The sequence below is a fragment of the Hemicordylus capensis genome, chromosome 2, assembly GCF_027244095.1.
Source record: "Hemicordylus capensis ecotype Gifberg chromosome 2, rHemCap1.1.pri, whole genome shotgun sequence".
In the NCBI taxonomy this organism is placed as follows: Eukaryota; Metazoa; Chordata; class Lepidosauria; order Squamata; family Cordylidae; genus Hemicordylus; species Hemicordylus capensis.
In genome coordinates this window covers 187,706,828-187,733,815 of record NC_069658.1, presented here as the reverse complement: position 1 = coordinate 187,733,815, position 26,988 = coordinate 187,706,828, and the positions used below count along the sequence as shown (strand labels likewise).

Below are 26,988 nucleotides of genomic sequence, written 5' to 3'. Positions count from 1 at the left end.
AGCGGGGATTCGAACCGGGAACCTCTGGCTTGCTAATCAAGTCATTTCCCCGCTGCGCCATTAGGTGGTTGTGCTCCAGTAATCTGCTCTCTGAGGTGACCACCTCACCTCACCCTTGCATTGCTTGAAGAGTGACCCTAACCCAGGGGGTCCTATGTCTTGTTCCGCGGTTTTCTTTTCAGAGCTATGATATGTCTCAACCTCCCTGCTGAATCAAGGTGCAGCCCAGTGACTCCAAAGGGTCTTTTAGGGAAGCGCCATAACTCTGCCATGCAGGGTACTTGGTTTGCATGCAGAATGCCCCAGCTTCAATCCCTGGTTGAGGGGAGTTCAAATCACAGAGCTGCAAAAGCCCTGCCTGAGATCTTGGAGAATGACTGCCAAGCAGAGGAGAGACACTCCTGGTCTGGGCTAGTACAGTAGGTGGACCAGTGGTCTGGAGCCATATAACTGATTTATATGTCCCCTCCTTCTGCATGAAGTACTATAGCCCCCTAACAGCCTTTTATATGGATGCACAGTAAGCAGAATTCCTCAGCACCAACTTCCTTCTGCCCCTTAATGAGAGAGCTTCAGGGCAACAGGAGAAATGTTGACCAGCAGAAGAAAGAAAACTCTATTACTATCAGTGATGTTAAGTAACCCTATTCAGACAATGAGGTCATTCACCCAATCAAAGAGGTCATTCACACAATCAAAAATGGTGTTCTACCTGGGTTTGGGAGCTGTATGTGCTCCCAATTTTCGGTTGTGTAGAAGCAAAGTAGGAGGAAAACCTGAGTAGCTTTTCCTCTTACCTTGCTTCCACACAGTTACTTCTACCCAGGTTTTCCTCACACAGCTCTCAAACCCGGGTAGAACACAGTTTTTGAGGTCATGCATGCAATCAAAAACTGAGCCCATTCTCATGATTGGAGAATGGGCTTGGATGGAGCGAGGAGAGGAAGCCGCGAAAAGCTGACTTCCCCCGCAGATGATCCCGTCCATGTTGCTGGGCAACTGGATCGGCCGCCCAGATGATTGCTGGCTTCTGCCGGTAGCAGGGAGGGAGCAGGGAGGTTTGGGGGCCACCCCAGAAGCCCCCAGAGCTTCCATAATGCACTGTGTGAGTGTGCAGTACATTATGGGGAGCCTCCCAATGTTACTTGTGTGTAGGTGTTGCACAAAGCCATGCATCTTGACACTAGGGGTGTGCACGGAACCACACAGCTGCGGTCCGGCACTGTGGAGGGGGTTCCTTTAAGGGCGGGGAGGGTTTACTTACCCCTCCCACCACTTGTCCCCCTCCAGCACTCGTATTTACTGTAGAAATTGGGGCGGCAGGATACCTCCCTGCCGCCCCTTCTTGCTGCTCAATGCAAAAGGCCCGGCGGGTAGACCGGGCCTCTGGCATCGGGGAGATGTGAAGCTCGCGCGTGGCGTGCGCGTGCGCAGAAGGCTTGTCGGAGCCTTTTGCATTGAGCAGCAAGAAGGGGCAGCAGGGAGGTATCCTGCCGCCCCAATTTCTACAGTAAATACGAGCGTGGGAGGGGGCAAAGCGGCGGGAGGGTAAGTAAACCCTCCCCGCCCTTAAAGGAACCCCCTCCACCCGGACCAGACCAGCCAGGTCTGAACCAGTCCGGATGGTTTACAATGGCCTCCAGACCGGTCCGGACCCATCCCTACTTGACACACATGCATTTAGCCCACTTTTTGGGCACCCTTGCACCCAAAACGCGAGCTAAGTGGTAGACTCCCCAAACAGGCATGCCGCCACACCCCCTCTGGGAGATGATGATGATGATGATGATGATGATGATGATGAAGAATTCTATTTCTATGCGCAACTCCCAGCAGCACACACGCGCACCGAAAACTCAGCTGGGCTTCCTTAGCCTGGTTTTCATTGTGAGTGTGAATAGCTTCACTCTGCTCTACCTGGGTTTGGGAGCTGTTTGTGCTCTCAATTTTCGGTTGTGTGGAAGCAAGGTAAGAGGAAAACCGGGGTAGAAGTGATTGAGGCAATTCTCACGATTGCCCAAAAGTGGGCTAACGGAGCCTAGCCAGCTTTTGGGTGATCGGGTGCTGCAGTGGGAGCCGTGGGGCTCCCAGGAGCCAGCCGCCCTAAATACCCCTCCCCTTAGCTGAGGTCAACGGAGCGAGCGCTCCGTTAACCACGTCTTTTTGTTCATGTGTTGCTGCAGTGCACAGCGACACACGAGGAGACGCGGGGGGCCTCCTGGAACTTCCGGGTGCCGCATGGAACTTCATGAAACTTCATGGAACTTCATGGAACTTGCATGGAACTTCATGGGTGCCACATGGAACTTTCGGGTGCCACATGGCCCCCGATCCCCACAGCCCCCACCGGTTCCATAACAGAACCGGCACTCATGTGGGAGGCCGATCCAGCAGCCCAGGGCTGCCTTCCAATTGTCTGTGGGGAGAGTGGGCTAAGCCTGCTCTCCCCAGAAATCTCCTTACAGCGCTTCTCACTGATCGCGAGAATCGCCCCAGTGTGTGGAAGCAAGGTTGGAATACAATCTGGGTAGCTTTTCCTCCTACCTCGCTTCTACACAATAACTTCTACTCAGGTTTTCCTTCTACCTTGCTTCCACCTATATGAGGAGGAGGAGGAGGAGGAGCTGCAGCAGTGCCACTCTGCTCAGCCTGCTGCCTTCAGCCTTTGAGCATGGTGTCTGGGTTTGCCATCTTAAATATGTAATTACATATTATAATATTATGATGATATCATTACATTATTTTTATTACATTGTTTTTCTTTCCTCCATGGACCACCTGCATTACCCGCACAGACCAGCAGTGGTCCGCAGACCACAGGTTGGGAATTACTGCACTAACATATGGATAACAATGCACCTTGTGTGAACTACATGGCTGGAGATGGTCCCTTATAGGGGACCAGTTTGTCCCACCCACTCTGCGTTTTTAAAAAGGGAGCCTACACGTTTGAGGGTGCAGATCTGGAGGAAGTTCTTCTCTGAGCTCCACCCCTTTCCCCTTCATCCTAGGCTCAAAGAAAACAAGTAGCGAGCCCTTCAGCCTAACTCCAAGCTCTGACCCTCTGAGAGTTGGTGCCTGCCTGCTGCCCTCTGCTGTCAACCTGCTGGTTTGGGGGAAGCTGTGGGCCTTTTTTTTTTTAAGCCAAAATTATCCTACATCCCTTGGGGTCCCCCACCCCACCCCAGGAATCCATTCCTATCCTCCCCCTCTGCCCATTTTGGCCCCCAGCACATCTAAATACAAGACACCCACTTTATTGGGTGTTAAGTGGGAGGAGCCATGGCTTATAGGGGAGGGGCTATGGGGGCACATTATTTGCATGCAGAACACTCCACACCCAATCCCTGCCATCTTCAGCTAAAAATAGGATTCAGTAGTAAGTGGTGTGAAAGACCTTTGCCTGAGACCCTGGAGAGCTCTCGCTAGTCAGAGCAGACTGAGTGAGACAGACCACTGGCCTGATTCAGTATCAGGCAGCTTCAAACCATCTAAGGAGTGGGGTGGGGGGGGGTCATACACTTTCTGATCGTACTTGGAATGTGCATGATGCTTTATGGCCTGTGGGGTTTTTTTTAATCATGGAGAAGGCCAGTATGCTTCCCGTTCTAGAAAGAGGAATAAGAGAAATTGAATAAGAGAAATTGACTTGCCCAAGGCCACTCAGTGACTCCCTGGCTGGACAGGGAGTTGAACCCGTTTCTTCCATGGGTTCATCGTGGGCTAGATGGCGCTGGGAGAGCGATCTCTCAGACCAGCTGCCCCTTGGAGGGACATGGGGGGCATTCATTGAGGTGTGGCTGATCTAGGGCACTTTGACAATGAATGAAGCAAGGGCTCTGCATGAGGCCCGGTCGCCCCATCCCCGGGTCCGGCCTTTGTCTTCTGTCAAGGCAGCACAAGGGATGAGTGTAGACTCTGATCTTCCAGCAGCCCAGCAGGAATCAGCGTCTATGCCTGACTTCACTAGCAGTAAAAATAGCTTCAGAACATGGCCGAGACGAGAGGGCAGGACAGGTAGACGGACTGCTTTCTGCAGAGGTTCTGAACTTGCGTCAACCCAGCCCTCGCTTTCATGTGTCTGGTGTCGCATTGTTCCCAGGCGAGAGCAGCAGGGAATGGGGTGTGTGGTGTGAGGGTTTTCCTCCTGAACAGACATGCTTCTCATCTAGCCCTAGTAGCTGGCTCACTCCTCAAGTCGCGGGAAGAAGAGCTTCCCCTCGTGATTTGCATGTCAGGGTATGGAGGCTGAAGCCATCACATGGGCTGACCGAGACCTTTTTGGGTCCCAGGATACGGCAACTTCCATTTGCAGGCAACACTTCAATACCTAGTGGAATCCCACTGACGTTAATGGGCTGACTTTCCTCCTTGCTTTTTCCCTGCTGCTATGCAGCCGGTCTAGCAGACAGCCAGGGAGGTTCTATTTTGGCTAACCTTTTGGAGTGAGTGGGGAAAGCTTCCACTACCGCAAGACACTTCCTACTACTTATGGGAGCACGAAACCATATAATGTGCCCCTACTCTCTCCTCCCAAGGAATGCCATCCATTTGGAACTAAGTCCAGAACAAGGAGCCTGGCTGCAATGCCGAAACACAGAAAGGTCTACACCCAGGGCAGGTTAGTGATTCTAATCTCCCCAAGAAAATCAACACCTGGCTAGCAGGGGTGTATGTAGTTGAACAAGGAGAGGCAAATGTCCCTGAGCCCATGAGGGAGGGCGCCTACAGCCAAGTCTTCTCTCTCCCCTCCTGCCTCCTGACTCTTTGGCAAGCCACTGGCTCCTGATCAGAGTGTGGTGTGTGTGTGTTTCTCTCTCTCTCTCTCTCTCTCACTCTCTCTCTGATATTATTTGATAGAAGGAAGAGAAAGGGCATGCCGAGAAAGTTTTGTTTTTCACCATGCCCATATATTTCTTCTGCAGCAAAAACTGGGGTTTGGGGGGGGCGGGGGGGAGCAAAGAAGAAAGCCGAGGGCTCTGGAGCTTTTCCAAGTGGCCGTTTACTCCAGCTCCCCTATGCTTAGGGTCAGGGCATGTTCACACCAAGGAGGAATTTACAGCAACTTCATGACGGCAACAGCAAGTAGCACCTTCGCTTCCTTTGTCCCAGGCCCGCTTCAACCTTGCTGTGCCCCTGCTAACAAGAATCGACACTGTGACAAATTCCAGGGTGACTGTGAACTTTCCCATCCACACTTAAATTGCCACTGCCGCTGTGCTAAATGCCAAGCTGTGGCATCTCAGTGGCGGTGGTACTGGTCTCACTGGGGTACAGAATCTGCCGGCATCTGCTCTGACATGGCACCTCTGCAGCCAGCAACACTGAAGGGGTGAATGCGCTGTACTGTGCATGGCTGTAGATGCACAGGGCCAGTCGGAACAACAGTGCCCCTCTGTTTGGCTTGCTGCCCACACCAAGCCTCTGATACCTGGCTCTCCCCACCCCCAAATGCTTCAGGATTCTATACCCGACAGAAGAACCTCGCCTAATTAAATGCTGTCGAAACAGCGGCTCAGGCGGCCTTTGCTGTCGCTGTCCATGTTGCAGCCCAGGCAGGAGCCCCGCGACTACCTACCACCCACCCCAGCCTAGCTGACACCACAGTGGACTGGCTGTCCCTGGCGGACGCAGCCTTGCCAAGAGGAGCGGAGTCACTGAAGACTTGGGGAGGCAAGGCAGCCCTTGGGGAAGGTGTGCGTGCACCTGTTTCCAGACCGCGTGCCAACCTGAGCATCCTTTGGGTAGCAAAAGGAGAGGGAAGGAGCGGGAGGGGAGAAGGCAGGCAAAGTGCGGGGAAGTGATGCAGAAAGGGAGAAAGAGATGGGTGGGGGCGGGGGGTGGGCTGAGGAAGAGAGGGCTGGGAAGGAGGCGAGGAGGACCGGAGGGAAGCCAGGGAGCCGAGCTCTCTCTCTCTCTCTCTCTCTCTCTCTCTCTCATAGTTAATGCATGGGGAGGGGGGGGGGTTCTCTGCCCTGGGCTCCGGCTCCCCCTCCCACTTGCACTCCAATCCTCTCCAAAGCCGGGTGCATTAAAGCGCGAGGATTTTCCGAGCGGATTTCCCTGCCCGCCGCTTTGCTGCCATCTCTAATTCCATCGGGCGCCCAGTGGCTGGGCAGACGGGGCGCCAAGCCCCCCTTCCCCCCGGCACTGGCCCGGGGACACAGGCGCGCCAGGGGGAGCTCCCGGAGATGCCGGGCAGAGACACCCTCGAGTGCCAGCCAGGATCCCAAGGGAAGCAGGCGGCGGCGGCATCGACGAGGGACCCCGGGATCAGGTCAGTCACACACCACCGTGATGGGGCGGGGGGGGGCTGTAGCTTCTCGCTCAGGTGTGGGGAGCCACGCGCAAGCGGGGAGGAGGGTGCCGGGCAGGCAAGGAGACGGAGAGCGGCTTGTCTCTGAGCATTCGCAGAGAGCTTCTCCCGCCTCCCTGGTGAAGGGGAGCGATGCAGAAGAGAAGCGCGGGGCTTCGTTTCTGCACGCACGGAGATGCCGCGGGGATTAAAGGTGTCTGCAAACGACCCGCCTCCCCCCGCCGATCTGGAAGCCTCTCTGGCGCCTGGGTTAGGGGCTTTTTGCAGTTACTCAGTGGCTGAGAGAAATGCACTCTGCACTTCCTCGGCGGCACTGCCATCCGTTCGTACTTCACATGAAAAGCGATGCCGGCGCTGAGCCCCGGCACAAATGAAGCTCCCCGCGGCCCGCCCCACGCCTCCCTTCCAATAACTGCACGCAGCGGCAGGGAGCGTTTGGGGGAAGATGCCGCTTGCCCTCGGGTAGGGAGAAGTCCAGTGGCCCCTGATGAAATGCCCTCTTCCTCCGCACCGCTCTGCAAGTTTGCCACGGGGGCGCCGTCCTCCTTTGTCTCTGGCTACTGTCTCCAGCTCTAGGGAAGGCAACAGCATTGGGTCTATGCTGCTGGCGTGGGGTGGAGGACAAGCTGACTCCCCACACCTGAGCCGGCGAAACGATCAGTGTTGGGTCTTGGACAGAAGTGGCCTTTCCAGGGGGTGGGTGAAGGGTTCAGAAATCATTGTGGCGGCCGGGGGCAGGGGCCGAGCAGAAGCCAGCTCTGCCTCTTGGAGCCACACGAGCCATTGAGAAGTTCTTAGGAACATAGGGAGTATACTGAATCAGAGATCCCCTTGGTCCACCTCGCTCAGTATGGTCTACCCAGACTGGCAGCGGCTTCTCCAAGGTGGCAGGCAGGACTCTCTCTCAGCCGTATCTTGGAGATGCCGCCAGGGAAAGAACTTGGAACCTAGATGCTCTTCCCAGAGCGGCTCCATCCCCTGAGGGGAATCTCTTACAATGCTCACACTTCTAGTCTCCCTTTCATATGCAACCAGGGTGGAAGCTGCTTAGCTAAGGGGACCAGTCATGCAAGCTACCACAAGACCAGCTCTCCTCTCCTCTTCTTTTGTGCAAGTCCACTGAAATGAATGGGAGCCGAAGGTGCCCTTGCACAGCTCCTTCTCATTCCAGTGAGACTGGTCCAGGAGAACAGTGGGTTGTTGCATACCCCTTTTGAATTAGCTCCACAGTGCTCTTCCTGTGCAGCTCCTGTTCCGTTCAACGGGGGGTTGCACAGAAGGACTTCCCCATGGATGGTGCCCAGTGTCAGCTGGCACAGGAGGAGTCCATTCATGCATAGCCGGGCCCTGGATGGAGGCAGGGCTGTTCTTAGGGCAGGGCAAGCAGGGCAGCCACCCCAAGCCCCACTCTTTTACCCCCATTAAAATTAACTGGAAGGGGGCCCCGCACTGGCTGATTTGCCCCAGGCCCTGCACCCACCAGCGCTCTCTAGGATCAGCCCTGAGTCTGGAGGGACTAGTTTGAGACGGGAATGGCTGAGATCACCGAGCCTGCCTTTGTCATGGCCCCACATAATTGTAGAGTTTGAGTGGGAGAGGGTGGGAAGTTGCTTATTTCTCCTATGTTGCAGGGGGTGGGGGTGTGTGCTGAAGGGTAATGTGCCTCTTCCTACAACAGCACCCAGAAGACACCATTCTAATATCCTACTTGATTCAGGTGCCTGTCTTGAGGCACATGGAAAGCATGAACCTATCGGGCTGCACAGGGACAGCCGAGCAGAGACTCCAGCAGCCCACTCAGTCAAGTCAGGTAGAAGGGCGTGGTGTAGTGGTCAGAGTGCTGGACTAGGACCGGGGAAACCCGAGTTCAAATCCCCATTCAGCCATGATACTAGCTGGGTGACTCTGGGCCAGTCATTTCTCTCTCAGCCTAACCTACTTCACAGGGTTGTTGTGAAAGAGAAACTCAAGTATGTAGTACACCGCTCTGGGCTCCTTGGAGGAAGAGCGGGATATAAATGTAATAAGTAAGTAAGTAAGTAAGTAAGTATCTCTTTGGTGTTCAGTCCCAGGAAGTCAGGGCTGGCCCAAATTGCACAACAAGCATCCCAATCAATTGCTTGGGGTGCTGCTGGTGTCTTTAGGGGTACCAGTAAAGCAGTCTATGCACTGTTATCTCTCGCAATCGCCCAGAGGATGCCACTTCCTTAGCTGAGCATGAACTAGCCTCCTTTACACATTTGTGATGCATCCTCTGGGACACACCTCCGATACTGTGAAGGGTAACCAATGCCTTGCACAAGTGCCGTATGGAGAACTTTCATTGAGGACAAAACCCTGGGGAAGTTAAACCAAGGAGGGATGGAGAATACACATGGCAGGTTTGCCGATGTGTTACCTTATGGCAGGGCTGCATGACCTCAACCCTCCAGCTGTTGTTGGACTACAACTCCTATTATCTCTGACCATTGGCTGAGGAAGATGGGAATTGTAACTCAACAACAGCTGAAGAGTCAACGTTGTGCAGCCCTGCCATAAGGTGTAACAGAGCAGCTATGGACTTGGTGGCTTTGCTGACTGCAGCACACCACCCTGATGAAGCCTCATGGCCCACCATTCATGGATGGCTTATCCATGGATTATTAATTTTTTTTTGCTGGCTGGGCACCCCATGGTTCCATTAAAGCAGCCCCACAAATCAGCAGTGGTGGAAGGTAGAATGTGCTGGAAGATGGCCAAATACCTTAATGGTTCTTCTTCGTTATACAGGGGTTCTCAGACTTGGGTCCCCAGATGTTGGTGGACTACAATTCCCATCATCCCCAGCCACAATGCCAAAGACCATTTGGAGTCGCTATGGGAGATGGGCATTGCAGTCTAACAACATCTGGGGACCCAAGTTTGAGAACCCCTAGCCTAATGACACCAGTCATGTTGGCTATCATCTACCCAGTCAGAATTAGACATGTGAGACGTGCTCTGTAGGGTTATAGAAAGTATGACAGGTTTTGGTAGTAGTTCCCTCTGTTGGCTACAGGAGATTCTATCAGCATTATGTCGCAAAGGCATCCAGTCCCCACTCTGGACTGGATCTCCCTCTCCCTCTCCCTCCCTCTCTCTTTCTCTGTAATGACATTGACACAAAGACCCCATCCTCAATGAACCTTTATCTAGGCTGTCCACATTCCTAAATGTTCCTCCAGACCAGGGATTCTCAATCTTGGGTCCCCGGATGTTGTTGGACTTCAACTCCCATAATCCCCAGCCCCAATGGCCTTTGGTTGTGGATTATGGGAGTTGAAGCCCAACAACATCTGGAGACCCAAGGTTGAGAACCCCTGCTCCAGACCAACATAATAATAACCCCTGCATATAAAAAATTAGCATGCCGGGAAGAAGGGTTCTAACTGAGCTGCTTAATGTGTAAGTTTTTTTGAGGGGGAGGGGTGGTATTTGCAAAAAAAACCTAACCCCAAAACAAACCAAAAACAACTGTATGGAACCGCATGCAACTATGTGGGCCCCTACTGGTGGTCTGAAGTGGTACAGCCCAGATGTTGCTTGAGCAGTTGTCAGAGCTAAGCCAAACAGATGGTTGAAGGCCAGAAAAATTTGCCTCTGGCCACACATGGTAGGCTTGCAAGTCTTTTGGGGTATACAACATGAAGTTGCTGTGTTTTGTTTTCCTTTTGAGGGTCTCAAGGGGGAGGAGTAACAGCTCAGAGGGCCAGGATCAAGCCAGAAAGCTGTTTTCTGGTTGGTGCTAGAGCTTTATCTATTAGCTCCACCGGATTCCCTCAAGCGCCACCCCTGAGCCTCCAGTCACAGCCAGACTCCACCCACACACCTGACAGGTGACATCTTCTGCCCTGTCTAGGCACCACTAGATTCCACCCCCACCCCCAGTTCTATCAGGCTCCACCCACTCCAAAGGCTGCTCCAGAGAGAGAGACAGACAAGACAGGCAGACAGATGTGCAAACACCCACTCCCAGAAAAGTGGCTCCCCCTCCCCTGCTGTTTCAGAAATCTAATATGTGGGACCCACCTCACCCACCCATAAATGCACTTTGTCCCTTCTGTGGCCCCACCCCACTCAATTTTTCCCCTGACCCTCTCTCAGGGTCTGAACCTCAGGAGAGGAGACCTGGTAACACTTACTGTGGTGGAGGTATGAAGCTTGGTTGCAGGCCGACGTGACTGCAGGCCTGATTGCCGCCCCTGTTGCAGACAGCCGGAGGGTATGTTACAGTTCCCATGCCCGGCAGGATCAGGTTAGTTCAGCAGCCAGTAAATTCTGTCTGGTCTTATATAACGGCTATGCCTGGCCTGGCTCCTCAGTCTCAGCAATGCCTCACTCGGTGCACGTTGAGCTCTGTTACAGGGGCTGCCCGGAAGCTTTGTGTTTTATAGCTGCTTCCCTCCTATACATGGGGAAATCTTGTGTAGATTTAGCCTAAAGGTTTAGGAAGATAGGAAACTGCCATTTACTGAGTCAGACCATTGGTCTATCTAGCTCAGTATTATCTTCACAGACTGGCAGCGGCTTCTCCAAGGTTGCAGGCAGGAATCTCTCTCAGCCCTATCTTGGAGAAGCCAGGGAGGGAACTTGAAACCTTCTGCTCTTCCCAGAGCGGCTCCATCCCCTGAGGGGAATATCTTGCAGCAGGGGCGTAGCAAGGTTGGAGTGGGCCCAGAGACAAGATTTTAAAATGCGTCCCCTCACTGAAGCTCAGCTCATGAAGTAAAGAAATCTTAAATGAGGCTGAATAGTGGCAACAAAAAGCATACACACACACACACACACACACACACACACACACACACACACACACCCCTATGTGCCACAACAGAACATCATCCTTTTTTTTTTTTTAAGGTTTTGTAAATTGTGAACGATGCAAGTCATGTAATGGTACTAGCGAAAGACATGCTGTTCTGGTAGTTCCAGGTCTTAACACTCACATCAGTTTTGGAGGATGAATGCAACTGAAGGAAGCCTGGGCAGGTGTGCAGCTGGGGGAGTCAGTCATGTGACTTGCCTCTGGGGGGCCCCCCAAAGGCAGTGGGCCCCAAGACAACTGTCTCCCCTTGCCCTAGTATAGTTACGCCCCTGTCTTGCAGTGCTCACACATCAAGTCTCCCATTCATATGCAACAAGGGCAGACCCTGCTTAGCTAAGGGGACAAGTCATGCTTGCTAGCACAAGACCAGCTCTCCTCAACTCCATTTTCCTCTTCCTTTCTCTCCCTTTCCCTTTCCGACTCCTCCCCCACACTCTCTGCAGGATCCCCCCTGGGACAAAGGTCCAAACAAACAAACTGCAAAAGATAACTGGATAGGATACAACGCTTTGCTTGGGCCTGCCAAACTGCCATCCTGCCTTCCCAGTTTACTCTCCTGGCCACCAGCCCCTGACAATATATCTCCCACACCAACAGAAGGCAAAGGAGAGAATCAACCCCGATGCCCCCAGAGGTCTCACCGTCTCTATACACTGAAGGACCAAGCCCTTAGGGGGAAATATGTCTGCTCCCAACTCCGCCTTATTCTAAGAGGAGGCCCCAGGCCAGTTTCAATCACCCCAAGTGCACGGGACCACCAATGCCCTATCACATCACGTTGTAAGTGCGTATTTCTGTGCGAATGCAGGCCTGCATTCATTTTTAAAGTGAACCTGAGTCCAGGACCCCTCAAATGTAAGGTACAGGTGGGTAGTATAGTGCCATATGTGCACTGGACCTAATGTGTGAATAATTATAGGTGCATGCGCTGTATGAAGATCGTATGCCTATTGAACACAACATGTGAATAGAGTGGCTAAGGCAAGGTACAGCCAACTAGGTAGACAGCCGGTCGTTTCCAGAGTGGGATGGTTGGAATTAGATGGGCCATGGGTCCAATGCAAAAGGCAAGGGAGAGCTGCAGTGTCTGTCTGCAAGCAGTTTCTGAAGCCTGGTTTTCTTTCTCTTTCTGGCACCTACAAATACGATGAATATGTATGCGCCACTTTTCAAAAGCCCCCAAAGTGGTTATGTAGAGATAGATAGATAGATAGATAGATAGATAGATAGATAGATAGATAGATAGATAAAATGGCTCTCTGTCCCCAAAGGGCTCACAATCTAAATAAGAAACACAAGATAGCCACCAGCTACAGCCACTGGAGGGATGCGGTGATGGGGTTGGATAGGTCCAGTTGCTCTCCCCCTGCTAAATAAAGAGAACCACCACTTTAAAAAGGTGCCTCTTTGCTCAGTTAGCACCTAACATGGCTGCCGTAATGTTTGAGGGGTTTTGTGGCACCCCTCCCCCACCCCTCTTGCCTTTCAGCCTGCCTCTCCAGTCCTCTCCCCTTCTAATCCTGTTTGGAAGGAAGGGACCCTCCATGTCAGACCCTGCCCCCAGCCTGATCCAGATGCATTCCTGTCTCCCTGGCCTAATGCACTGAGCTATTATCCCAGTGGCCCGGATTTTGGAACCAATCCCCTTTCACTGTGGAGCGAGCCACGCCACTCTCAGCTTTAATCAGCTGCATTTCAGCTATTGCCAGAGTCGCAGAAGGGAGGTAAATAAATCAACACAGAGCACTCAGAAATCACAACACCATATTGACGGCCCTAGCAATCCGCTACCACCATCCTTCCTCTCACTTCCTCCAAACCCCGCCACCTTCCTGTCTTCATTTCTACCAGAGGTGGGGGGCGCCCTCTCGGCCCACAGCATTCCTCTCATCTCCGCTCCCCCTCTTCTCTCCCCCAGCCTGCTGTAGCCTCCTCTGTTCCAGGATCCAGGACTCCGTATATACTTTCACACAGCCGCTCTATGGGAACAACAAGATCTCTCCACAAAGGGCAGACTATGAAGCCATGATGTAGTCCTAACTACCCCATGCTGGATTCTGTCATCCTGGGGGTCGCTTGATTATCTGCATTATCATGGCAAGTGGTGAAAGGGAATTTTGTCAGAGATAAGGTACAGATAGGTAGTTTAGGAACATAGGAAGCTGCCATATCCTGAGTCAGACCATTGGTCCATCTCGCTTGGTATTGTCTACACACAGACTGGCAGTGGCTTCTCCAAGGTTGCAGGCAGGAATCTCTCTCAGCCCTATCTTGGAGATGCTGCCAGGGAGGGAACTTGGAGCCTAGATGCTCTTCCCAGAGTGGCTCCATCCCCTGAGTGGAATATCTTACGGTGCTCACACTTCTAGTCTCCCTTTCGTATCCAAACAGGGCAGACCCTGCTTAGCTAAGGTGACAAGTCATGCTTGCTACCACAAGACCAGCTCTCCAGTTAAAAGTGAAGCAAAATGATCGTCTGTAAGCACCCAGGTGGTGACAGGGAACTGGTGGCTGCCTTGGAATATTATGTACCAACCTGTTTCTAGAGCTTTCATTGGGACCAGTGACAGTGAATAGACACATTGTATGGCACAGCGAGGAAATGACTTGACTAGCAAGCCAGAGGTTGCTGGTTCGAATCCCTGCTGGTATGTTTCCCAGACTATAGGAAACACCTATATCGAGCAGCAGCGATGTAGGAAGATGCTGAAAGGCATCATCTCATACTGCGTGGGAGGAGGCAATGGTAAACCCCTCCTGTATTCTACCAAAGACAACCACAGGGCTCTGTGCTTACCAAGAGTCAACACCGACTCAATGGCACACTTTGCCTTACTTATCATGCCACCAGAGGCAGCCCTACCAAATTAACCTGCCGGGGCAGCCCAAAGTATTGCAGCACCTAGGAACATAGGAAGCTGCCTTATACTGCACCAGACCATTAATCTATCCCACCGATGCCACTCCATACCAGTTGCAGGGGAGCAACAGCAAAAGAGGGTTCATGCCCTCACCTCTTGTGGGCTCCGCAGAGACATCTGGTGGGCCACTGTATGAAACAGGATGCTGGACTAGATAGGCCTTGGGCCTGATCCACCAGCACCCGAGTTCAAAACCCCATTCAGCCATGATACTTGCTGGGTGACTCTGGGCCAGTCACTTCTCTCTCAGCCTAACCTACTTCACAGGGTTGTTGTGAGGAGAAACTTAAGAATGCAGTACACTGCTCTGGGCTCCTTGGAGGAAGAGTGGGATATAAAATGTAAAATAATAATAACAATAATAAAATGAACAGAGGAAAATTAACAAAAACAGAAGGAATAGAACTGCCCAATGAAAGCAACATCAAGAACCTGGAAGAGAAAGAACATTACAAATACTTGGGCATTCTCCAGGCTGATAACATTGCACACACTGAAGTTAAAAGAAAAATTGGAAGTGAATACATCAGGAGAGTTAGAAAAATCCTAAAGTCCAAACTCAATGGCGGGAACACCATACAGGCCATAAACACCTGGGCTATACCTGTTATCAGATACACTGCAGGAATAATAGACTGGACCCAGGCAGAGCTAGAGACGCTAGATCGTAAGACCAGGAAAATAATGACCATCAATCATGCTCTGCACCCCCACAGTGATGTAGATAGGCTATACCTCCCTTGCAGCTCAGGTGGAAGAGGAATGCTGCAAGTCCATCAAACAGTAGAGGAGGAGAACAGAGGCCTTGCAAAATATATAAAGGACAGTGAAGAAGATGCACTTCAAATGGTCAATAACAAGAAACTATTCAACACCAATGAAACAAAGCAGGCCTACAAGAAAGAACAAGTCAAGAACCGAGCAGAAAAATGGAAAAATAAGCCACTGCATGGTCAATATTTGCACAATATAAGTGGAAAATCAGACATCACCAAGACCTGGCAATGGCTTAAGAATGGCAAGTTGAAGAAAGAAACAGAGGGTTTAATACTGGCTGCACAAGAACAGGCACTAAGAACAAATGCAATAAGAGCAAAAGTCAAAAAATCAACAACAAACAGCAAGTGCCGCCTTTGTAAAGAAGCAGATGAAACAGTGGACCACCTGATCAGCTGTTGTAAGAAGATCGCACAGACTGACTACAAACAAAGGCATGACAAGGTAGCAGGGATGATACAATGGAACATCTGCAAAAAATACAAGCTACCTGTAGCCAAAAATTGGTGGGACCATAAAATTGAAAAAGTGGTAGAAAATGAAGATGTAAAAATATTATGGGACTTCCAACTAGAAACAGACAAACATCTGCCACACAATACACCAGATATAACTGTAGTCAAGAAGAAAGAAGAACAAGTTAAAATAATCGACATAGCAATACCAGGGGATAGCAGAATAGAAGGGAAAAAAATAGAAAAAATCACCAAATACAAAGATCTACAAATTGAAATTGAAAGGCTGTGTCAGAAAATGACCAAAATAATCCCAGTGGTAGTTGGTGCCCTGGGTGCAGTTCCAAAAGACCTTGAAGAGCACCTCACCACCACAGGGGCCACAGAAATCACCATCAGCCAATTACAAAAAGCAACTTTACTGGGAACAGCCTATATTTTGCGACTATATCTATAATAACCAACAGTATTGATGATAGAATTCAGCCATGCCAGGTCCTTGGGAAGGACTCGATGTCTGGATAAAACAAACCAGTTAATAGCACCTGTCTGACTGTGTAAACAAGAAATAATAAATAAATAAAGTGAATACATCAGGAGAGTTAGAAAAATCCTAAAGTCCAAACTCAATTGTGGGAACACCATACAAGCCGTAAACACCTGGGCTATACCTGTTATCAGATACACTGCAGGAATAACAGACTGGGCCCAGGCACAGCTAGAGACGCTAGATCGTAAGACCAGGAAAATAATGACCATCAATCATGCTCTGCACCCCCACAGTGACGTAGATAGGCTATACCTCCCTTGCAGCTCAGGTGGAAGAGAAATGCTGCAAGTCCATCAAACAGTAGAGGAGGAGAACAGAGGCCTTGCAGAATATATAAAGGACAGTGAAGAAGATGCACTTCAAATGGTCAATAACAAGAAACTATTCATCACCAATGAAACAAAGCAGGCCTACAAGAAAGAACAAGTCAAGAACCGAGCAGAAAAATGGAAAAATAAGCCACTGCATGGTCAATATTTGCACAATGTAGCTGGAAAATCAAACATCACCAAGACCTGGCAATGGCTTAAGAATGGCAAGTTGAAGAAAGAAACAGAGGGTTTAATACTGGCTGCACAAGAACAGGCACTAAGAACAAATGCAATAAGAGCAAAAGTCAAAAAATCAACAACAAACAGCAAGTGCTGCCTTTGTAAAGAAACAGATGAAACAGTGGACCACCTAATCAGCTGTTGTAAAAAGATCACACAGACTGATTACAAACAAAGGCATGACAAGGTAGCAGGGATGATACACTGGGACATCTGCAAAAAATACAAGCTACCTGTAGCCAAAAATTGGTGGGACCATAAAATTGAAAAAGTTGTAGAAAATGAAGATGTAAAAATATTATGGGACTTCCGACTATGAACAGACAAACATCTGCCACACAACACACCAGATAGAACTGTAGTCGAGAAGAAAGAAAAACAAGTCAAAATAATCGATTTAGCAATACCAGGGGATAGCAGAATAGAAGAAAAAGAAATAGAAAAAATCACCACATACAAAGATCTACAAATTGAAATTGAAAGGCTGTGGCAGAAAAAGACCAAAATAATCCCAGTGGTAATTGGCGCCCTGGGTGCAGTTCCAAAAGACCTTGAAGAACACCTCAGCACCATAGGGGTCACAGAAATCACCATCGGCCAATTACAAAAAGCAACTTTACTGGGAACAGCCTATATTCTGCGACGATATCTATAACAATTGACAATAAAATTCAGCCATGCCAGGTCCTTGGGAAGGACTCAATGTCTGGATAAAACAAACCAGTCAATAACACCGGCCTGACTGTCTAAACAAGACACAATAATAAAGGTTACAGACAGGAGTCTCTCCCCGCCCTACCGGGAGATGCCTAGCATCTTGCTGTCCTGCTGGTGCCCCCATAATCTGCCATCTGAGGTGTTGGAGATGAAGTTCCAGTGCATCGACCTTTTGCACCAACTGTCCTAATGACCACTAGGGGCATTGGGAGTAGAGACAGTGAGTCAGGGTCTCCCTATCTGCCCCTACTCTATGACCCCTGAACTGACTCTGCAACACTTCCTGTGCTGAGTCACAATCCTTCCTTTCCTCCTAGAGAGCAGATGGAAACATCTCTCTCTCTCTCCTTACCTATCCACTATGTAGTCCTTTAGATTAGAGATAGGTCTTTCCTATCTAAGTGTATTTAACCAATAAATATTTAGTGTTTAGTCATACAAGGATCTCCATGTGTTTTCTTTAAATAGCTGCAATATCCAAACCATCCTCTACCTACTCTGTAACTGGAGTGTGTGCTCATTCCTTAGTGCTCTGCTCTTTTACCTATTGTGGGTAAAAATCAACAACCTCTAACATGAGTCCACCACCTCGCCTCATGAAAAGGCCACCCCCATTTCCTGCACAAGCCTAGTTGAAAAGAATGGATGCTGTGGAGGAGCACAGGTGTTCCAATGGGACTTTCCTGGTGGATTCTGTGCCATGTTAGTTAATGGAAGATGGCGTTGTCCTTTGTATTTTCTGCCTCAGGCACTAAAATGTCTCGTGGTGGCCTTTTTGCAAGATACTCATTCCCACAAATGATTTTCCGGTGACAATAGCTGGCACAATACCTGTCCATTTGTAGTAGATGGGGGGACGGTTTGATTTCCACCAGGGGAGGCTGCCTATTCACTATTCCCCCCCGCCTTTTTTTTCCTTTTCTTTTAAAGGCTAAATTAGCATTCCTGTGCATGAGCTTTAGTGGAAAGGAATGTGTAGGCTCCAAAGAATTAAAAAAAAACTTTTTAAAAAAAATTGCATGTGGATTGGAAGTGGCAGGGATTGCTGTGGCAATTGCATGACAGTAATTACATGACAAAGAAATATCCAATAAATGCTCTCATGAAATCCACATAACTGTATTCCCTACAGCAATCTCCATAGCAATGAACATTCTGCTTGAGAGAAGCATTGCATTTCCCAGTGCATTACTGAATGCATAGGAAGAGCACGTGGGGTTTCTTTCTTCCCCCTCTCAGTCGATTTCTGCTGCCAGTCTGGTTACGTTGCTGTAACCCCATCTCCCACCCCCACCCACCCCCCACCACCAGCAGGGTAAGCTCCCATTTAGGTCCATGCATCAGGAATGGGAAGGAAATGCTGGACTCTTTCTCTCTGTATGCTGACTTCTCAACTTGAGGAGGGTATGAGGTATGAGGGAGGCAGACTTATCCAGCCCCACAGACCTGGGAGTGAATTCATGGCCGGTTAATATTTTCCGGGGTGACTCATGAGGAGCACTAAAGAGACACACCTCCCCAAGACATCACAGACAGCTAAGTAAAAGAGAGGTTGCATGTCGACAGTGAAATCAAGAGGGTACCGTGCATCCTGTTTCCCCCCCAACCCCCACACCACAAAGCTGGCCCAGGATCCCAGACATTCCTTGGGGCACCTGCTGTCCCATTCCCATTCATACTATCTTGCCATACCCAGACTAACCAGCAGCAGCCGGCCACCTATGGGAGCTGGATTGGATCGTCCAGCATGATATGTAGACATTCAACAATCAGGAATGGATCAGGATATGCAGACATTCAACAATCAGGAATGGCAAGAGGAAAACAGGGGTGGCGTCTGAGAGCCAGGCTTGCAGTAGGGAGCACAAATGGTCCCTTTGCTAAGTAGTGTCCACCTTGGTTTGTGTTTGGATGGGTGTGACTACATGTGAGCACTGCACCATAGCAGATGGGCCCAGGTTCATTTGCTGGCATCTCCAGGTAAGGCTGGGAAAGACTCCTGCCTGAATCCTTGGAGAGCTACTTCCAGTCAGTATGGACAAGACTGAGTTAGATGGGCCAATGGTCTGATTCGGTATAAAGTAGTTTCCTGTATTTCCATGTAACAGAGGAAGGACAAGAGCTGAACAAAATGCAGCAAGGAATAAAAGATACAGGTGAAACTCGGAAAATTAGAATATCGTGCAAAAGTCCATTAATTTCAGTAATGCAAATTAAAAGGTGAAACTGATATATGAGACAGACGCATTACATGCAAAGCGAGATAAGTCAAGCCTTAATTTGTTATAATTGTGATGATCATGGCGTACAGCTCATGAAAACCCCAAATCCACAATCCCAGAAAATTACAATATTACATGGAACCAAGAAGACAAGGATTGTAGAACAGAACAATATCGGACCTCTGAAAAGTATAAGCATGCATATGTATTCAGTACTTGGTTTGGGCCCCTTTTGCAGCAATTACTGCCTCAATGCAGCGTGGCATGGATGCTATCAGCCTGTGGCACTGATGAGGTGTTATGGAAGACCAGGATGCTTCATTAGCGGCCTTCAGCAATTCTGCATTGTTTGGTCTCATGTGTCTCATCCTTCTCTTGGCAATGCCCCATAGATTCTCTATGGGGTCAGGTCAGGCATGTTTGCTGGCCAATCAAGCACAGTACACTGTATACTTTTCGGAGGTCCGATATTGTTCTATTCTACAATCCTTGTCTTCTTGGTTCCATGTAATATTCTAATTTTCTGGGATTGTGGATTTGGGGTTTTCATGAGCTGTACGCCATAATCACCACAATTATAACAAATTAAGGCTTGACTTATCTCGCTTTGCATGTAATGCGTCTGTCTCATATATCAGTTTCACCTTTTAATTTGCATTACTGAAATTAAGGGACTTTTGCACGATATTCTAATTTTCCGAGTTTCACCTGTAGATAGATAGATAGATAGATAGATAGATAGATAGATAGATAGATAGATAGATAGATAGATAGATAGATAGTAGACAGACAGAAGCAGATTTCTCTGGGACTGCTTGCTAGAAACAGCAGAGCCCCTCCTGGTGGCCTCATTTCCTTCCCAAGCGGAGCTGTATCTCTGCCTCCCACCAGGATGGAGGTGGCTGCACTTTCTCTTCAGCCCTGGACCTTCTAGAGTGGAAGCTGCTGAGAGAGTGCCCTTGTGTGTCTTGGGTCGGGTACTAGGAAAAGCTTTTAGAAAACAGTTCCTTTCAGCGTTCGCTCTTAGATTTCTTTCCTCCCTCCTCTCTTTAAGCTTTGTGCTTACTCAAATAAGCCACCACACACACACACCGCACACACCTTAAGGAGAGTGAGAAGAATTCTGTTTCCTCTGGCCTAGGGCTGCGCTAAAGTGAAAAAGAGAAAGAGAGGCTGAGCTCTGTCTGGGAAACACACAGGCTTTGCTAGGTAGTAAGGAGCTGGATTAGGGTTGCCACATGTGCAGGATTGGCCTGGAGAGCCCAGGAATTGGACATCCTGTTCTAGATATATGAAAAGCATCATCCTGGAAATGAAACGTCCAGAAATTTGAGCAGGAAGATTGCTTTAACAAACTTTATCCATTTTTCTGGTGTTTCTCTCCAAGCATTGTAGCTACATGGTGCCAGCATTTGAAATTTCCTTATATTGGAAATTTCCACAAATATGTGGAATTTTCCACAAATATGTGGAATTTTTCACATATCCTTACTCTTTCTCTGCAACCAGTGCTGCTGTTTGGCTAGGTTGGCTCTCTGTATATGGCTCAGTGACTCCTTTCCCCTCCTTTCTGGATCAGCTCTAGAGTTAGCAAAGTTGTTAGTGAGCCTTTGGGCTTAGCTGTGAAGTATATAGACACTAGAGCAGGGATTCTCAAACTTGGGTCCTCAGGTGTTATTGGACTTCAACTCCCATAATCCCCAGCCTCAGTGGCCTTTGGTTGGGGATTATGGGAGTTGAAGTCCAATAACACCTGAGGACCCAAGTTTGAGAATCACTGCACTAGAGAGTCCCTCCTTTTCTCCAAGGGCATTGTTGGGCCCCACTTCTCTCTAGAGCACTCATTGCCTGATGCAGCAACTGCAGTCTTGTGAGGGTCTCTCTTATCTCCTATGTGGAGTAGCAGGAAGAAATGCAAGGAGTAACAGACCTTAAAACAGAACTGCCTTTTATTGGTAAGCACTCCTAACCCTTTACTGTGCAAAGAATACAAAAGAACCACCAAGCTCCATTGCCAAGCGCTCTTTCCAATCCTGGTTAAAAAGTGGGAGGGGGTTAAAAGGGGGGGCACTTTTGATGGTTGTGTCCAGGATTCTCTCTGATGAATGTAGCAACCCTAGGCTTGATACTAGTGATGATAAAGCGGGCAAAATGGAGCTGGCCCAAGGTCTTTTGGTGCCTGAGGTGAACATTCCAAATGCCACCCACTCCCACTCTCTAGCACGGGGCAAAATCCACCAGGAAGTTCCTCTGCACAAGAGACCGTGCTCTGGGCAGCTCCAGTTCATTTCAGTGTGGGGCACACACAAGCAGAACGTCTTCCATGGGCCAGATCTATCTGTCTGTCTCCCACTAGTCCGCCCCCTCCCCTTGATGGCTGATTTCCCTCTCCACCCAAATGTGCTGCCTTCTTACCTTGTCTTATGGGAGGGCCACTCCATGGGAAAAGGCTGCCAGAATCTGTTGGGTACATCCCTCTGTCCTATCCCCATTTACAAAAAGTCTCAAGCCATCCAGTCTTTCTCTCAGTCATTCGTCCAACAAGCCACATCCATTCCCTCCCAATACTTTCCCTTTGACATACCCTCTCTTCTTCAACCCCCTTCTCTTCCCTCTGTGTTTTCTGGTTTCAAGGCACACACACACCAAACTCCACTACTGTATTGCGAGAGGTACCCCCATTAATTTATGCCCCACTTGTGCACCTGTTCTTCAGGCCTATGAGAGATGCCCAGTTTCACCCTGATCAACAGAGATGTTGCCTGCATTGGGATCAGAGTACTCCTGGAGGCCTTTGTTGTAACTATCCTCCCAACTAATGGAGTGCACAGCTATAAAGATATTGCATAAATATACCCTGTTTTATAATCTTATATTCTTGTGAGTTCAGTTGCTGTTTGTGCTCTCGAACCCATGTGTTAAGGATACTCTGTGTGTGTGTGTGTGTGTGTGTGTGTGTGTGTGTGTGTGTGTGTGTGTGTGTGTGTAAGGGGATGATGCTTAACTTGTAGCTGGGGACAGGGGCTCCAAAGGCCTTTAGGTCCAGGCTCCAAAATTACCTAGGTGCACCTCGGGGGTGGGTAGGGAGATGTGGTGTGTTCTGTTTCTTGTTCTTGAGATAATGTGAAGTTGTGGCCTGTTTCAGGCATTCAGACATGGATAATTAATATTCATGGGGGCAGAATCTGAGTGGCAGGCAACATCCCCAACCTATCCACATTCATAGGAAAAGATGTGGAGGGTCCACATGTGCACAGCTGTACATGAGACTCCCCACCACAGATGTCTGCACACATAAAGGTTGGGGGAAGAGCAAGATGTCTCTCCCCCCCCTCCCCCGCATGCAGTTCCATTATCCAGCATTTGAATGCTTGAAAAGGGTAGAAGAAGATACTCAGGACAGACAAAAGGACATATTTCATGCAAGAAATAATTACGCTATGAATTCATAAGATGTTGGTATGGTCACTAGCATGTTGTTTTTTGAAAAGAAGGAAATACAGTCATCTGGGGGGTAGCTGTAATCATGGCAATTAGCCATGATAGCTAGAAATGGAGCCTCCATGCTCAGAGGTGGTATACCTGACTACTGGAGACAAGCAATGGGAGATGGTTATATCCATCCTATCGGAGCCTGCATCAACACAAGGCACCTTGGACAACTGTCAAGAGCCCAGTGCCCTGGGAAATCCACTCCTGATGCCTGCCCTGGCTCACTGAGGAAAACTAGGCCTAGCCAGCAACCAGTAGCCAATGGCCTCCCCTTGCTGTGGCAGTGGTTGTGGGTTTCTCCTGGTGGAGCATGTTGATGCTTAATTTACTGGTGCTTAATTTGCAGGGGAGGGGAGGCTCCAAAGGCATTTAGGTCCAGGCTCCAAAATTACCTAGGTGCACCTCTGATTGCCAGCAGCAGCAATGACAGAGTTCTAACCATGTTACTCATCACGTTTTCCCCTCATATGGTGGTATGACCACCATCATGGTAGAGGGAGGCACTCCAACCCAGGTAGGAGGGACCCAGCAGAGGTTATCACCCCAAAGGCCCCCTCAATCCTGGAGCTGGTCATGCATCTTGTTCTGCTTGTGATGAGTTTTGCTGGGACATCTTGCTGCACATTGTTAAGACAAAAACCTGGTTCAAGCATGTCCATAACTTGAATGCAATATCAAGGGACTTTCATGTATGGATGGGCCATCACAGATCTAAAACCACTGATAGAACTTCCATGTCTTCTGACATCACTTCATTAGAGCTATCCATAGAAACCGTTCACACATTCAGCTGCCATTCATCATCATATCCCAACCATCAAGTGTTGTGAATGAGCCTTGGCCCCCTTCTAAGCCGATCTTCCTCTGATTCCAGGCCATAAGCATCGCCAGATCCCTACAAGACGCACCATGAACTTTGCCAACCTCCCACTGCTCTGCTTGTGGTCCCTCTGGGCCTTGGGGCATGGCCCAGGTTGGGTATGTGGCCAAGCAGCTACCCAACCACACTCCATCAAGATAGAAGGGGACATCACTCTAGGAGGGCTGTTCCCAGTCCACTCCCGTGGCCCAGCTGGAGTGCCATGTGGAGACGTGAAGAAGGAGAAGGGAATCCACCGGATGGAGGCCATGCTTTATGCTCTGGACCAGATTAACAGTGACCCAGACTTGCTTCCCAACATGACACTGGGGGCCCGCATCATGGACACCTGCTCTCGTGACACCTACGCCTTGGAGCAGTCACTGACTTTTGTCCAGGCCCTGATCCAGAAGGATACATCCGACGTGCGCTGCTCTAATGGCGAGCCACCCATCATCGCCAAGCCTGAACGCGTGGTGGCCGTCATTGGGGCCTCTGCCAGCTCCGTCTCCATCATGGTAGCAAATGTGCTCCGCCTCTTTGCCGTGAGTAAAGGGGAAAGCCTTTCAGAGGGCATTTCCCAGGGCAGGAGCCTGAACTACTCAGGGGTGGCTGGGGAGGTCTCTGCTCCAGGAGGAAACTTGGGGCTGCTGGCTCAAGAGGGGCTTCCTTTGCACAATTATCTCCAGCTTTCGATAATCTGTTAGGGCACTTAACTGTAATCACAGGTACAGACTAAAGCACCAAATATGTAGGCATGTAGAATATTTGTGGTTATCCGTCTTGAAGAAAAATAGTGGTTTTGTTAATAAATGTGGCAAAAGGAAAAAAATTTAAACACAGGCTGGATGATAGTCTTTAAACCTTCTGTAGCTATTAACTGTAAATTCCGAATTTTGACATTAGACCTCCCTAGCCATTGGGTCAGCTGCTAAAGTGATGGAATGTTTATAAACATTCCAACTTCTCAGACGTGTTTTGGAGGCCAGAGACTAGATTGAGATGTTGGTGAGAATGACTTCAAAGGAGAGAGGAAATGGCACCATACGAAGAGCAGTCAGTTTCACTGACAGTCTGGTCCTATATATGTGTATTCAGGAGTAAGACCCACTGATATGCTTTTCCCCAAATACGTTTGCTTAGCATTTTCACCTGAGCGTGTCAATGGTGTTCATCAGAGAGGGGCTATATGCAATTCATATTTGTAATTCAATTCCATATATACTGGAGTTATCATCACCCCTACCCCAAAAAGAACTCAAACCCTACATCTGAGAATGTTTGAAGATCTCCACCTGTTTATCTATATAACATGTGTAAGGCTGAGCTGAAAAAAATCACTTTTTCAGCTCTAAAAAGTAGCCTTTGAGGGTGGGGAGAAGGTTTCACATTACCCTCACTCTGATTGGGTTTCTTGCAGATTTCACACAAAGGCTATTCACACTTTATGATGTGTGGACATTCAATTGTCTGTATGTCCATACATGTGAATGACTGTATGTGCATTCATTTTAGAGGGCCAACACAGGAACTGGGCTCCTCAGAAAAATGAAGTACAGATTGCATGTACTGTTCATGTGTCAAACATAACACGTGAGCCTCTGTATGAGCATACAGATCAACACTGTGCATGTTGCACAGAGATGGTACACATGTAGAATGTAACATGTAAACACTGCAGTAGCCAGTGAGATCTGGTCACATGATGAGGTCCAAAGACAATATTGCTTGCTTGCTTGATTGATTGCATCTCTATACTGTGTAGTATAGAATACTATATACAGTGAGGGCAATGCTTCCTGCCCTCATTCTGGCATCTTGTGGTGAAGAAGAGAGAGAAAATTTCAGCCAACAGCAGCTGAGTGTGTGATTACTGTGGTATTGCTTTGCCACCTGTAAACAGGTGGTGGAGTTGGGGGAGGCATTTCAGTTCATCCATAAAAAAATTAATAGCTATGTTTCCTTTTGTTGCAAAAGGCCCAAACAATAAATATTCAAACATAAATCTATCAAATAAAAAAAAATTGTAAACATTCATCAGACAAAATACCTAACATTCAAAGTGCATACCTGTTCCAAAAATGGTCTGAGACTTAAATGAGAAGTTGCAGAAATGGCCTCCTAAGGTTCTGCTGAAATAAATATGTTTTTGACCTTTTTCTAAATAGTTGTAAAGTCAGGCTCAGGTGGGCCCCTGTTAGGAAGCAGCTCCACGTCTTGTGGGGGAAGCAGGACAGTTCTACGGTTCCACAGGCCACGTTGCTCTCACAGCGTTCACTTCATAGCCAAACGGAATACATCGACAGCAAGATCTGAAGGGGCAAGAGGATTGATAAAGAACCTGATTACTGACTAGGTGTGTCAGGGGGGAGTTGTGGAATGTTTCCTGGTGATCTTTGTTTCTTTATTTTAATACAGCAAAGATCTAATGCAGCTGCAGAAAAGATCTAAAAGCAACTGCAGAGAGATCCAAATTTGATCAGAACAAGGAGGAAGGGGTGTTTAACTATTTTCTTGTAGGACAGTTTCCTAGTCAAAATCTAACCCCAGCTGCTTTTTCTCTCTGGAAGAGAAAAGATACACATAAAGTACTAATATCCTTTTCACCCAGGTCTGGGAAGGAAAGCAGCTGGAGTAGCCAATTTTGATCAGGAAAGCAGTCCAAAGGACAAGGGTTTCCCACCACCACTCCTCCTCTTGCCACTTCAGTCAGATGTGGAGCCCCCCACAACTGCATTAAAGTACAAAACAAAACCATCAGGAGATACTCCACAAGTTTTCCTATATCACATATCTAGTTTGCCCTGAGCAGGGGCATATCTATAATTGGACTGGAGTATTCAAAGAATATGAGCCACCCTGGGGGGGCCTGAGAAGAAGGATTGCCGAGTGTCCTTCACCTGCCTGCATGCCTGTCTCCCCACTAACCTGACACCAGCCTGCTTAAACTGCCTACCTCCCCCCCACCCTGATTACCTGCTGCCACTGCAGCCATCCATGTACCCCACCACCGCCTGTGGGTGGGTGGCTTGCGGTGGTGAGCATGCAGGCAGGCAGCTGGCAGCAGTGGAGGTGGGGCTGGCGGCAGCAGGAGCCACCAAGAAAATAAAAGTAAGTTCTAAAATGTTGGCAATTCCTATTACACCACAAAAAAGGGGGGGAGCAATGTTCATTTATGGAACACAGGCCCTTCCAGAGCTTGTTAAGCCACTGGCCCTGAACTACAAGTAACTGTAGCTACATAATGGATGGAGACGAAAAGAGCAAAATAGCAATGGCTTGGAA

General features: G+C 49.0%; 1 protein-coding gene across 2 annotated transcripts in view; it reads left to right on the top strand.

The window, feature by feature from the left end:
• The first annotated feature begins 6,005 nt into the window (after positions 1 to 6,005).
• LOC128347328 (metabotropic glutamate receptor 6-like) overlaps positions 6,006 to 26,988 on the top strand; it is a 56,022-nt gene continuing 35,039 nt past the window's right edge. Inside the window, exons 1-2 of one of the 2 annotated variants that reach the window (XM_053301797.1) lie at positions 6,006 to 6,277; positions 23,719 to 24,248. In XM_053301797.1, the coding sequence (XP_053157772.1) occupies positions 23,754 to 24,248 (495 nt within the window). In that variant the 5' untranslated portion in view covers positions 6,006 to 6,277; positions 23,719 to 23,753. Of the gene's footprint in view, positions 6,278 to 21,146; positions 21,308 to 23,718; positions 24,249 to 26,988 lie in introns of those variants that run through there. The other variant, XM_053301796.1, reaches the window with a different exon arrangement.